Below are 14,142 nucleotides of genomic sequence, written 5' to 3' on the forward strand. Positions count from 1 at the left end.
TAACATAGTTTAATGCACATATGCAATCCTATCTTGTATGTGTTGCATTTTTTATTTAGAATTGACAGATGCAATTTCAGTCCATTCTGTTTGGCACAAATTGACTAAGAAATTGCAAGATGCATGCACAATAATCTGAAATTACTCTTGAAGAACAAAGATATCAACCACCGTAGGCCTGCAGACTGGTTTTTGATATATCTAGGACTTCACCATAAACGAATGATAGAATAGACCCAATCCAAGGGTCTCAAAATGTGAGATTATAGATCTCTGTCAAAAATGATTTCACAAATAATATATGGCATATGGTACCCATGAAATGGTATCATAGGAATCTATTTCAAAGCCTAAGATAACCTATTTCAAAGCCTAAGATCATGTACTTTCCAGTTAACACATTCTTGTTATTGTGTAGAGATACATCCACAATTTTCAGTAATTTAATCATCCATTCTGAACCTTGTGATTTGCATTGCCTTCACTGATTTCTTATTTTCTTAATTGTTTGCTTATAGGACATGGACCCTTGCAAGAGGCTTGGTACTGGCCCTAATGGTTATGCTTCTCTGAAGAGCCATCCTTTTTTCAAGGGAATTCATTGGGATAACATGAGAAGCATGACGGCTCCAAAAATAGCACCTCCATTAAATGTATTGGACTTTATCCCAACAATGCATTTTATATCTTCTTAGTCTTGCAAGATTCTCTCTTAAATTGCAGTGATATTTTCTTTAATCTATGCTAAATGATGCCCACTTTCTATTGTGATGCTATTTTTATTAAAAAGGCAGGCATTTTATGCTTACTTCTCTGTGCAGGATAATAAGGAAGAATATGCTGAAGATGATGATTGGCTCATAGGTGGAGTTGCTTATAGTAATGATGAAGCACTTCCCAAAGACAAAGACACCACATCATCATCATTAGCAGATGCCAATAAAGCAAAATTTACCACTCTTGATGCTTTTGATTCTAAATGGTATGTTTATGCTACTAGGAGAATAAAGGCATTTTACAAATGTTCAATAAAAATCCCTTTTGAATGTAAGATATTTAATTTACAATTTCTGCTCATTCATTAACTTTCAGGTCACTATCATTGACATTTTACCTAAACAATTGCTCACTCGCTGACTTCAACTATTCAAGGAAGTAGTAACTTTGAACAAATAAGTACTAAAACAAATTGATTTGGTTTAGTTGATTCAAAAATTGCTTCTGGAATCAATTACGTGCTTTTGAATTGCATTTAGTGATCCGTCATTAAGAAGAGGATAGTGAGAAATAGAATTGTGGACTTCATCTTAAGAAGAAGAAATTAGAAAAAAGTAATTGATAAAACAAGAATAAAAGGAGAGTGATAATAAACATGATAACAAATGACCATTACGTAAGTAAAAATGTGATTATATGCAAGTAAAAATGTGATTATATAACTATAGCCTCATTAATAATTTTATATCTCTCACACACAAACAGAATGACGTTTTTGTATATGCACATAAACATATAATATATATTATGACAAGCTTAATTCATTCTTTTTGGATATAATTGTAAAATATAATCATTAATGATCTGAGATATTTGATTGTTTTATGTTTTGTCCTTAAAAATAAGACTCCATTTCCATCAATTACTGACTTGTCTGATTGATTTGTTCAATTGTTTAGTTTAAAGAGCAGATTGAACATTAAATAACACCAAACAGTAAAATAAATACAGGGGCAATTGCAATGTAGATACAATACAAGGAAGTACTCGCCTCACCTTTAGAAGGCTAGATCCATGGCAATATCTTCTATTCACTGTGATAACAAAATACAGGATTTACAGTCATCATTTCCACTAACATTTTTGTCTCTCCAAATTTGAAGATACAAAGAAATGAAGAGATAGGGAGGAGGAATAGAAAATGAAGAGTTAGGGACACCCAACAATCTCCCGTTTGAAGTTCAACCCATACAGCCAATGATGTTCCTTGCTTTTCGAAGCTCAATGGACACTTTTGATGGACGAGTCTTCTGAAAGCCACGCTGGAGTCAATAAAACCTAGTAGCTGAGCATCTTCTGCTTTATCCTCGATACATTCTATTAAAAATTCCACAAGCCTCAAATATTGCTTCAACAGACTCTACATGAAATGGTAACATGTCAATCAAGAGAGCACAGAGGAGAACACCAGCTCCCCACACTAACTCCTTTTTCTAATATATCCTCGCTACAACTTTAGCAGCAACATATGTAGTGCTGCCCACCACACCTGATAGATGTTGAAAATTTGTAACATGCATAGACAAACAAAAATCAGGTAGTTCAAGGATCCATCACTAGTTCAAAGAGTATTCTCAGATTTTATATTTTGACAAACAACACCCATTTCATTGCATTATTTAATTATTTCAACCAATTGTTTGATTCGTTCCTGTGCAAGATCATGCTGAATTTCCCAGACTTAGAATCAGCCTGCTACTTCTCTCATACCAATCATAGATAAGAAAATCCTCTTCTACAGCTGAGAATAAACCTGTTTTTTCTAGAGTCCCAACCTCATATAGCTACGATTTCTCTGTAGGAAAAGATACGGGGCATTTCCATTGATGTCAAATAAGAGCCCACTTGGATCTGCCATAACTATCATTCCTTTAACCTTGTAAACAATGTTGTGATCAATTTCACATTCATCGTTAGAAGTGGAAATATCTCCGAGAGTGACTTCTACATCTTTCATTAGATTTTCCTCAATTGGCAATCATTTTGTAGGCCATTCCACACCTATTGGAATACTATATCATGTGCTGAAACCAAGACATCTTGAAGTAAGAGCAGATTCAGCTGGCACAGATATGGAACCATTGGATGAGTTAGTAGATAGAAGAAGTGTATCTGGCCTTAAGAAGTGACACTTCCCGTGCCTCTTAGAGTAGGTCCCCCTGGGACTGCTTAGCTTATTTTGGCTAGCAGCCGCCGCCCAAACTTATTAGGAGCAAATTGTGGAGCTAATGGTCCCATGGTCACTATATTTTGCTGCTTATTTTTTTACCAACCATCATAAATGGCACGTTTGAATGAAATTATTGATAATAAAATTTAAAATTAAAATTTGGAGAGAAAAACTAAGAGTGAAGTCAATTTTTGGTGCCATATGTGATTTTATGCTATTTTTTCTCAATAAGCAGCTGCTGCTTATTGAAGCCCCATCGTTTTTCTTGGGTTAGGCTGGGGTCACATGGAGGAGGGCTTCCTTAAAAATAGAGTGGGTGGCTGCTGAGATCTTAATGGAGTATTCTAAGGTGAATGGTCCATGAAACTTTCTACTTTGTTTCAGCATTAAAATTTAAGTTCCTAAATTTAAGGAAGCTAGTGGTCCCATGGATTTTAGAGAATATCAACTTAAGATTTTAAATTTATGGTGTCATTGTTTTATTGCTGTCATAATTAAGGTTTGAAAATAATGAATTGATTGTTGACATGTGGCAAAAAAAACTCTTAAGCTAGTGGGGCTATTTGCAGCCCCACCCCATTTTCACCCGCTCAAGTTGAGACGGCTAAAAAGTTGGGAGTTCCTATTTTATAGGAAAAGAGTGCAAATAAACCTTTAGCCCCCCTAAAAAAATGATCATGGAGCAACCTGCTCCACAAAAATAGAGCCCAATCCCCTCCCATGGAATTCCTGTCTTTTTTTTCATTTTTAAGCAGTTGCTGCTCCAAAAAAATAGGATAAGATTCTAATTTATCATTTCTTACAAATTAAATATTTGCATGGGAACACCCCCACTGCTTTGATTAAGCAGAATTTGCCTTTAAGCAGCCACATGGGGACATGGGGTTAGAAGAGTAGCCGAAGCAAGCAGTTTACCTAATTCACAAGTATGGGCTTTGACCCTTTGTCCAATGCCAGCATGAACTTGTAATCGTCTCCAAAGTATTATAGGCACGAAGAATTTAAAAAATGCGTTTTCCCCAAATATAATAAAATACAACACATCCAATGTTAGTCTTAGCCATAGAAGCAGAAATGGAGAATAAATTGTCAAAAATCATGATTAATTGCTAAACAACAATGTTCTCCATTTTCCCCCTTAAAAATCACCTTTTTGAAACTAAATCGTTGACAGCCACTTTGTTATCGATTTCAAACAATTTATGCGGAGTTTTTCAGAAAAAAACAGTTGTGGGATTATACCTACTTAAGTCGGTAGGATTTATATTTGCTCATTTTTGCCATTTTTTAAAGGCAATGGCTTTAACGATCTTTTGACAACTATTTGTGGTGATGGAATAGGCAGATACATTTTCAAAGCTGAGACATGGACATTGGCATTTCTTCCAAACAAACAAATTGGCCTTTGCCCTTTATTCGAGAGGATTATGAGGATTTATTTTAATTTTATGTTTTGTATTTTTTATTTGTATGTTCCAAGTAGTTGCAACTATATTTTCTTCAAAAATGTTTGGAAAAATTGCCACAGGATTTTATTTTATAGAAATTTGCCTATTTTTAATAATTTTTTCATTTGTCTAATGATATGTTTGATACATTATTTCAATTTTGAAAATTCTTTTGTAAATTGTAAGTAAAGTTAACAACTTAATATACATAGCCCTTTTTGAAATTCTTTTTAATAAATTGTAAGTAAAGTTAATATATATATATATTTTTTAAAAATTTTTATATCTAAATTAGTGTAGAATGTTGTTTTATAGAAATTATATTTTTATAATTTCTATTTAACAAATCTATTTTGTATGCATATTTCTTCATCATATATAATTTTAAATTAATGTTGCTATGATATATAAAATATATTAATAATTATACAATAACTAAATAGTTATTATTTTATAGTTGAGGATCAATGTTTTTCATTTTATATTTGTAGAGCATCTGTAACTATAATATAACATAATAATTATTATAATATTTTATAAAAATCTAATAGTTTAGAAAATCTGCGATATATCGCAGAACTCGCGATATATCGCGAGTGAGATGCGAAGCCAAAATAAACGAGGAAAATTTCAGGGGCTAGAAATATGAAAAAACCGTGGCCTGTTTTATGGTTTGTAGCGCAAGTAAATCGCGATTTTTGCTGCCTTGTCAGCACAAAAAGACAAAACAGATCCCGTCAGTGTAAAAGACAAATGGATATTAGGTTATCCTTTGTCATTTTTTGTTTCGTTTCTCGCAAACTGTCGGTTCTAAAGGAAAACACGAATGAAAAGTGATTGAGTTTGAAGAAAAATGATGGCTTGAGTTCTCTGCAACACTTGACATTGCATTTTGCAACAACTGCAAGTGCAAAGCTGGGCTTGGCTCTCGACATCCATTCAACATCCGGCTTTGCAACATTCAACTCATTCGGCGTCCATTCATAGTCGATACTCGATAGAGGCAGATATAGTGTTCGACTTGGCAGATACAGGTAGGTTTTTTTAAATACTTTAATCTTTTTTGGTTATTCGATTAATAAAATTTGTTTAAAATTCATTTAATTCTTAAAGGTACAAAATATAAAATAATAACATACAATAAATACTAAAATACAGTAACATCTTAAAGTATTTACTATTTATTGTATTTATAAATTTACAGCAATACTATTCTATTTTCAGTGTTTATTTTATTTTATTTAAAGTGTATTTTTTATAGATTTATAATTATTAAGTAATATATTTCAATAGATTTATAATATATATTAATGGACTTATAATACAATTAATAGATCTCTGATTTATGATAGATTTTAGTAGTTTTATAACACTATTTTAATAATTTTATAAAATATTAGACGCTTTCTAATTATAATTCTTTATTTTTTTCTAGTTTCTCAAAGTCTATCGATTTATTTACGTGATGGCTGGTGGTAGAGAGGACCTTTTATGGAAACATTGGATCCCAGGAGCAAGCAAAGGACAAGTCCAATTTATCCATTGCAAAAAGCATATTACTTCAGGCATAAGTTGATTGAAATACCATCTTGCAAAGATTCCATGCAATGACATTACACTGTGTACCATGTGTCCGGAAGAGGCTACAAGAGAGGCTATGAAAAGCCTTCAAAAACTTGCACAAAATAAGGCAGCGAAAAAGAGGAAATTCGAGGAAATGACAGCCTCAATGGGGACTTGAACATAATATGTATTCAGAAGTTTTAGTTTCACGAAGTTTGACTTCTATATGTATTGAACTTATTTATATTTAGATGTTGTACTTGTTTGTTGGTATATGATTCTATCACTATGTTAATCTACTAAGTTTTAGTTGCTATGAAGTACTGTTTAACTCAAAACTTTAAGTAATATATGGTGGATATCTCAAATCATTATATGTTCTACAAATTTTGTATATTTTGCGTATTTAAGAATATTTTATGAAATTGTATATTTTCAAATGTTTGATAAAAGTGTTGATTTATTGCCAAATTGTTCGTCAAGATATTGCCGAAATGGAATATTTGAACTAGCCTATAACTATAATAACATAGTTATATTATATTATAATAGTAGATATTTTCTTTTTGCTCAAATTGATTCTATTATTAGACCATGATCTTTAGCCTAGCCTGAACCAAGAGTGGTTACAAATGAGGAACCAACTCTCCAAAGACGCACAACCAAGAACAAAGAGCCATTGAGCAGGTTACATAACTAATAATTAACACTCCCTGCCGGCTCCACCTTTTGTTTCTGATTGGAGAATCATATTAAAGGTTCTTCCTTTTTATGTTTTCTTATCTCTCCTCCTACCGTTATCCATTTGTCAACCTTCCTCCAACATTGCTTCTTCCTTTTACCACAGGAAAGAGTCATTCTCTAAAGCCCTCCCCTCCCCTCCATTCCTACAACACAGGCCAACCTCTGCTATTCCTCCACCAGATTTATCAGAACAACAATGACATTTCTCTGTGCCCCAAGTTCCTCTAAGACCACAGAGGTGAAATCAGACCTTAACTCCTTTTTCAAAACCTGTCTCTCCTAATGTATTAAGCTAGGCTTCACAGAATTGGACTTGTCTGGGGTTTTAGTAGCTAAGGCCTGCTGATTCAGTTCAGAATCCAACCCCAATTCAGACCCAACACCACTCTCGAGAGGAGCTTCAACACTTCCCTCTTTTCCTTTCTCCAAATTATACAGTTGTGTGGAGCTCCTGGTTATGGGCTTTTTTCTTAGTAAAGTTTGTGGCAATATGCTTGGTCTGAAAACATCTTTTGGACCTTAAATGGATGCTTTCATAATCCATGGGTTGCATGCACTCCCCTTTTATCAACCAAAACTGAAGCAGCAGGTTCGGAATTTTGTCAAAGGATTCAGCCCTTTTATCAACCAAAACTGAAGCGGCAGATTTGGAATTTTATTAAAGGATTCAGACTTTGGGTACCAAGGTCTCAGAAGCACCAAAAATTTGTTCTCCCAGCTCTGATGAGATTCATGAAAGATTTTCTGCCTGTCATGCGCACTGTTAAACACCACCACAAAGAAACCTCGTGCGGCAGTGTAAATATGCACCTCTCCTTCTAGAATGGGGCTTCAGTTTGCTGATATTCATTTGCGAAGTATCCCAAGGCTGGGCCAAAACCCTTAAACCTCCCAATCAACACCATTGCTCTAAAAAACTTCTCATTTTTAGCCATCTCTTCATCGATCTTAGCATTTAAGCAAACTGTCGGCCTCTCAGCCAGGGGTTCAATTCATGGCGAACCTGAACCACCCTTGATATCTGCCTTCTTAAGCATTTCTACAAACAGACCAGCCTCTTTAAAACCATTCTTAGTCCTTCCTCGAGAATCTTTTTGCTCCTCCACAACCCAAGCAAGGCACTCATTACTTGCCAAAGAAGCCTCACCTCTTTTCAAACCCCCAAAACCACCCATCTTCATACAATGAATCAGCTGAACACCCATATTATTTGCAACATTCTTTACCCTTGGGAGGCAAACAAAAACAACCGCCCTGATAGTCTATTCATCCTGTCTGAACTGCTCGCTGATCTTTGCCAACATACCACCAAAATCTGTTCCGCCTCCAAAGAAACTCTTACAAAACTTTCAGGGCTTCCTTCGGCCCCAAACATGCTCACAAGGAGGTGCCTGCACATTACAGTGGTGGCTATGCTCCTTCACTGGTTTCCCACCCCACAGGTTTCTTGTAGAAACATCCGCACAGACTTGAGAGAGGAGAAAACCTAACCCTCTCATATGATAGAAGTGACGTCTTTTTAGACTATATTATGGTAGTATAATAATATTTTATAATTACTATATATATATATATGATCCATAAGATGTAGAGATGACATTTACTCCTGTATGTAGAATAACAGTTAAAATCAAGAATTGCATTAGCCCTTTTAATAAGTGTGCATCTAGCTGATCCTCATTTGAAGACAATAACAAAAATGGGCCTCCAAAACAAAAATGTTCCTTGTATGATGTTTTTTGGATTTGATTGTGGAGTGTATTTTGTATCGAATACTCAATCAAATACAGAAACAACATACAAATATTTCATGGATTGTGGAAATATTCATGCTTAAAAATCTTATTGTTGCCACTTACAATCCAAAACCTATGTTGAACTAGGCCAAATGCAAGTTAAAAAGCTTGTATCAAGCAAAAGAAAACTGCCCCAACAGGGCACCAAAAAACTGATTAAATTTCCACATTCTTGCCCTTCTTGGTCGATCTTAGTGTTATTTGATGAGAAGATTTAGTTTTTTCTTCTTGATTTCTATCCATTCTTGAATTGAAAGGGTAGGGATCTAAGAGAGTAGATTTGCTGACCCATTTGTATTGGCACCAACTTCCCCAAAACTAGAAGAGATAAGAGACCCAGCAATATTGTCTCCTCTTTTGGAGTTGTATTTCATCTACAAAGATTGAGAAGCATCTACAAAGATTGAGAACCTGCTAGAGCCTGAATTGTGACAACCTTAGTTTTAGTTTGCATGTCCTCATTTTACACATCCATCTCCTATGAAGGAAGAGCCTGCACATCTTGAGGGAATTCAAGAGCATTCTCAACATGCTTACAAGAAGCATTAATTAAATAATATGTGGGAGTGCATAAATCCACCACGATGGTTGCTCAGCTTTAATTTTAGGTCTAGAACAATTGTTGGCCATGTTGCCAATCGCAAAGCATCTTGTACATCAAAGGGGAAAACCTTCGTATCAACAATCTCGGAAGTGACGTCTTTGTCCACAAGGATGAAAGAAAAAGTTGTGTGGGTGAATTTATGGGCCTTGGACTCGCCTCTGATTCGGAAACTCAAAATTTGACTCGGATTCGGACTCGGACTCGGCGACCAGACTTGGCTTGGACTCAACAAGGACTCGGAAAATTGAAAAACCCATGAAATTCAAAGATTTTTAAGGATTTAACGATTTTTTCATGCATCATTTAGTCAATTAACATCAAATACACAATAATTGAGATAAATAGAAGCTACTTAACACTTATACACAATTTTGCATAGATCACATAAGTATAACAACGAATTTCTAAAGGAAAAAAATTGAATAACATAATATAAAGTTGAAGATTTAAGATTTAAGATTCAATCCTTAATAAATTCGTGACATACCACAACATCATTTTTAGAATTAATATACATAAAAAAAAAAACACCTTCTAGAAATCTCTATCTTTTTAAATTAAAAAAAAAAAATTAAAAAAATTAAAAAATAAAATGAAATTTGGGAGAGTCTTGGGCTCGGGACTCGGCAAAGTCCCTGGACTCGGCAAAGTCCACGTGGACTCTGCCAGGACTCGGCTGAGTCAGAGTCCAGAGGCCATTTGCCTTGGAAAGGCCGCCTCTGCCTCAGACTTGCAGAGTCCTGCGCGGGCTTGCAGAGTCCCGAAACACTGGTTTGTATCTATAGCCAAGAATTCACTAGAAGCATCTCTAGTGTGGCTTGAAAGACAGCTTAAAACTAGAATGGTAGTGACCATTTTGGGTGTTGCACCCTAATGGGTTTCACTAAAAAAGCTTTAGTAAGAGGGTTAAATTTTGGTTAATAGGGTTCAAGAAGGAACTAAAACAAACTTTGTTCCCAACACCATTTCCCATGGATGATAACATCTCGATCTTGTTTGCAATCAAACACCACAATAAAAAAGCCTTGCACATAAGGGTAAACTTCTACTTTACGTATGAGAATGGGTTGCCAAGCAACTATGATTCGTTTGTGCACATCTAGAAGTTTTGGTCATAGTTGATTGAATTGGCCAAGCAAGCCATTGGTGATATATAATTGCTCTTTTTTGAAATATCCTTCATTAAATCTACAAAGAAACCTAAGATTGGGGTTGGGCAAGCCCTTTTGAGAGGGGTTTTTGGGGCAGGTCCTTAGAGATCACCTATGAATTTGGGGCGAAACAACACCTTTTTTGCTATGCATCTATGTAGAAGGCTTTGCATTAGATCTCAAGGCCTCCTAGGCAATGCCATATCCAAAGGAAGAAACTTGTGTAACCTATGGAGTTGCCAAGCTACAAGAGCCATTCATTATGCTTGGAGGGCAGTAAGAGGTGCTATTTCGGCCCAAAAAACCCTTGGGTGAGAGATCTTAGAGGGCTCAGGGGTTAGCAACTGTCGAGCAAAACTAGGAACCAGAGGAACTAGAGAATTTTTTGATTTGTTGCCCAAATAAGAATTCACATGATCCATAAAGAAATCTTGTGGTTGAACAGGAAGAGTCGAGGATTATTCAAGCTTGAGAATTCAAAGTTACGAGGAGGATTTGACCTCTAAGCCATCAAAAGTGTAAATCCAAATCTAGCCCAGCTACATGAAGTTTCCATCAAGTTCAAGTCAGATTTACAAATGCCAACTCCAGTTGGGCCATTAGGAAAACTTTCAAAAGATGGAGAAGACTCAAAGGACCAAGCAAGTTGAGAGCATGCGTCGCCACTATTACCCTCAAGGAGTTTAGCAGTTGATCGAAGCTACCTACTATTGATCGAGCAATAGTTATTTGTAGTTTTAATAGATATTTTTTGCATGCCAAGATTCAAAGCACATGTTCTTAAATAAATTGGCAGGATAAGGACAATGAAGTGGCAATTGGTTGTCTCCTGTAATCAAAAAATTCCAATTACAAGAGCAAGCAATCACAACATACCAGGTGTCCTATTTTCTCATTGATTGTCAAAACTGTTGTAATTTTTTTTTGTCCCTTGATTTGGTGCTCTCATGTAATTGGTTGTAAATTTGGAAACCCTAATTAGGGTTGAATGAATGGATGAATGAACAATTTTAATAACGTCTGCGAGGCCAAAGCAACCTATGAGACCCACAAGCATGCCAAAAATAAAAATAAAATCATTAGGCCTTTTGGAGTTGCTTCTCTAAGTCAGCCCTTCAACAACGAATATTGACCAGTAAATTTGCTATCTTGGCCGATTGCTCTTCGTAGCCCTTGATATTGAATCCTAGCCCTTGATATTGAATCAATCTTGGCCCTTCATTGTAATGGAACTACTGTAAAAGGCCAAGGCCTTGTGATATTTAAGGGGTTAGATTCATGAGCTTAGGAGATCAAAGTAGGAGAGAGCTATTAATCTCCTGTAGGAGACTAGAATGGATTAGTTTAGGGAGATACTTGATCAAATTGTTGCTATGATGTTATCAAAGTAATGGATAATTCATTGTTGGTTCTTTATGGTGAATCACTTAATATTGCTTTGAATTGCTGCATGGTTTCCTCATTCTTTCACTTCAAGCAGATTTTCTTTCATGTGAAATTGTTTAGTTGGATGTAAGAAATTGTGGATGTTTAGTTGCTTGACTCGAGCGAACCCGGGCCACTAGCCTCTTGCTGATTGTAAGTGTGCCTTGTGTGGTAAGCCAGTGATCGAAAACACTTAAATAGATATTTAATCTTAAGTTTGCATCCATTTGATAGGATTGAAGATGATATATTGATTTGAAAATCATTCAAGTGTTCTTTAGAAGCTTGCACTAGCTGGCTGGAATCACCGATTGAGCTACATCTAGTAGAGTCCAAGTTCATTTAGGTTTCCTCCATTCATTGTTAAATGTAGAAGTAGAAGTTCAAGTTTAAGTTGAAGTGGAAGTTGGAAGATCAAGCTACATTTTCTTTGCCCATTGTGAATCTAAATTTAGGAGTGCAAGAAGTTGGTATCCATTGAATGAATAACGTAAGCCCCTTTGTAATCCCAACAAATCAATTATTTCATTGAGTGAGTATCCATAGTTTAAGGAACCTTGAAGTCATTTCATGATCATACGTTGCAAGTTTTGCACGAGAGATGACCTTATATCAAGAAAGGATTGAGTAGTTGATGTTTTATCTATTTGATTTTGTATGTTGTAGTGGCATAAAATTGACATCAATATGTCCATGATAGGGTTTTGTTTAAGTGTGAACTTGCTTTGAACATATGCATTCAAAGCAATATCTATGACACATTTTCCCACTCCATACGTGGAACTTGTATCTTATACATTCTACTTGAGTCGATCTTTCACAGTGCACTTTAGGACCCAGATTGTAGCTTTCAATGATGATTTCACTTGATTCACAAAATAAGAAAAACATAAATATTTGACAACATACTCAAAGGTAGCTATACTCAAACCTATGTGCAAGAAAGATATTGGAAAACATTACATACTACTTATATATATCTCTCTTTAGCATTTCGTTGATAGTGACTACATGGTTGGACCACATATCATTCTTTAGGTTTGGAATCCTTCATAATTTCTGGATACATGGCAATCTTTGTTCATCAAATGTTCATATATAACCACCAATAGCTTAACTTAAACCTAAGTTTTCCAGTTCGGATTCAGGAAGAATTTAGATTTAGGTTCGGGTTCGTGGGTTCAAGCAATTTGTTTTTTCCATTTGGGTTCGTGAGTGTGTGTGTGTACACACACACACACATACATGCATTACATATACAAAAAAAGAGAAACATGCATAATTGCAAAAGTAAATCATTTCATAGTATGAATATATGTTGCTTGATCATTGATCAATGCCAAATGTCAAAGGTAAACATTAAATACTTGCTCATTAATCTATGATCACGATTCTAAAGAAAATCATACATTGAATTACTAAATTGCAAAATGAAATTTCAAAACATGGACTAGTTCATCAATAATAAAGTTTGAAACATAATGATAAATGAAAATCATAATAGCAAGTGTTTAATAGTTTATCATTGTATCAATGCCCATCAAGGGTCAAATGGGTCATCAAAAAATGAGGGATCGATGGCTTCATCCCCAACTACAACTAAATCAAGATCCTCATCATTGGAACCCAAAACGGCTCCACTAGCCCTAGAGGATGGTATATCATTTACATCGTCAACATCTAGCAAGGTAGCTCTAGCTAGATCCTAGATGGTCATATCCAAGTCAACAGATTTGGGTGCTACATCCGACAATTTCTGTGGCCCCTTCTTGTATTATGGATCTTTGCATACAAAAGGCATCAGTGGTTGTGAATATATACCAAGTCCTTTGCTTTCTTAGAACCCAACCGGTTACACTGCACTGAAGGGATAAAGGAGTATGTACTCCAATTTTGCTCAGTAGTAGAAGAGCTTGCAACCTAGAGAGACAACCAACGAAATGTAAAAGAAATTAGAAATACAATAGAAATTAGAAGTGTTAATTCTACTTTAAATTTTTTTTAGTTGCTCTGCTCTGCGTCCGAATTTGTTTCGATCTTCCCTTGGATTTGGTCGTGTCCATCGACTCGGCTCCCCTTCTCCCTCCAAGGCACCTCCACTTATGGAGAATGGAAATCACCTTATTCCCCACGTGTTGCAATCCCACATTCTCACCCTACCCTTCGTTTCAGGGTCATTAGCAAATCCCAAAAGAAAATCCTCTTCAGAAATGCAAGATTTGTGGTTTTTAAATCTCATCGCCTTTCGAGGAAGCAGAGTCCTCCATCAATGGCTAGAAGGAATAGGTGCCTCCTCACCAGAAGAGCTAGAAATTCCCTCGTCGCTCCTATCCCTCTAAATCAATCTCTCCCTCAAAGAGAAGCCGGAATGTAGGCTATTCCACTATCCTCTTCGACTCCTTCCTTTGCTACGAGAGCCAATACTATACCCCTTGGTAAACCCTAGATTCTAGAGAACTCAGTT

General features: G+C 35.6%; 1 protein-coding gene across 5 annotated transcripts in view; it reads left to right on the forward strand.

Annotated features, from left to right (window-relative positions):
* LOC149554960 (3-phosphoinositide-dependent protein kinase 2-like) overlaps window positions 1-14,142 on the forward strand; it is a 70,347-nt gene that overhangs the window by 24,543 nt on the left and 31,662 nt on the right. For 4 of the 5 annotated variants that reach the window (XM_089828991.1, XM_089828995.1, XM_089828992.1 and 1 more), the window contains exons 8-9: window positions 519-653; window positions 822-982. In XM_089828991.1, coding sequence (XP_089685117.1) covers window positions 519-653; window positions 822-982 — 296 coding nt within the window. Of the gene's footprint in view, window positions 1-518; window positions 654-821; window positions 983-5,830; window positions 6,232-14,142 lie in introns of those variants that run through there. The other variant, XM_089828994.1, reaches the window with a different exon arrangement.

Source organism: Cupressus sempervirens, chromosome 5 (assembly GCF_028749045.1).
Source record: "Cupressus sempervirens isolate cs-2001-9-10 chromosome 5, ASM2874904v1, whole genome shotgun sequence".
NCBI lineage: Eukaryota > Viridiplantae > Streptophyta > Pinopsida > Cupressales > Cupressaceae > Cupressus > Cupressus sempervirens.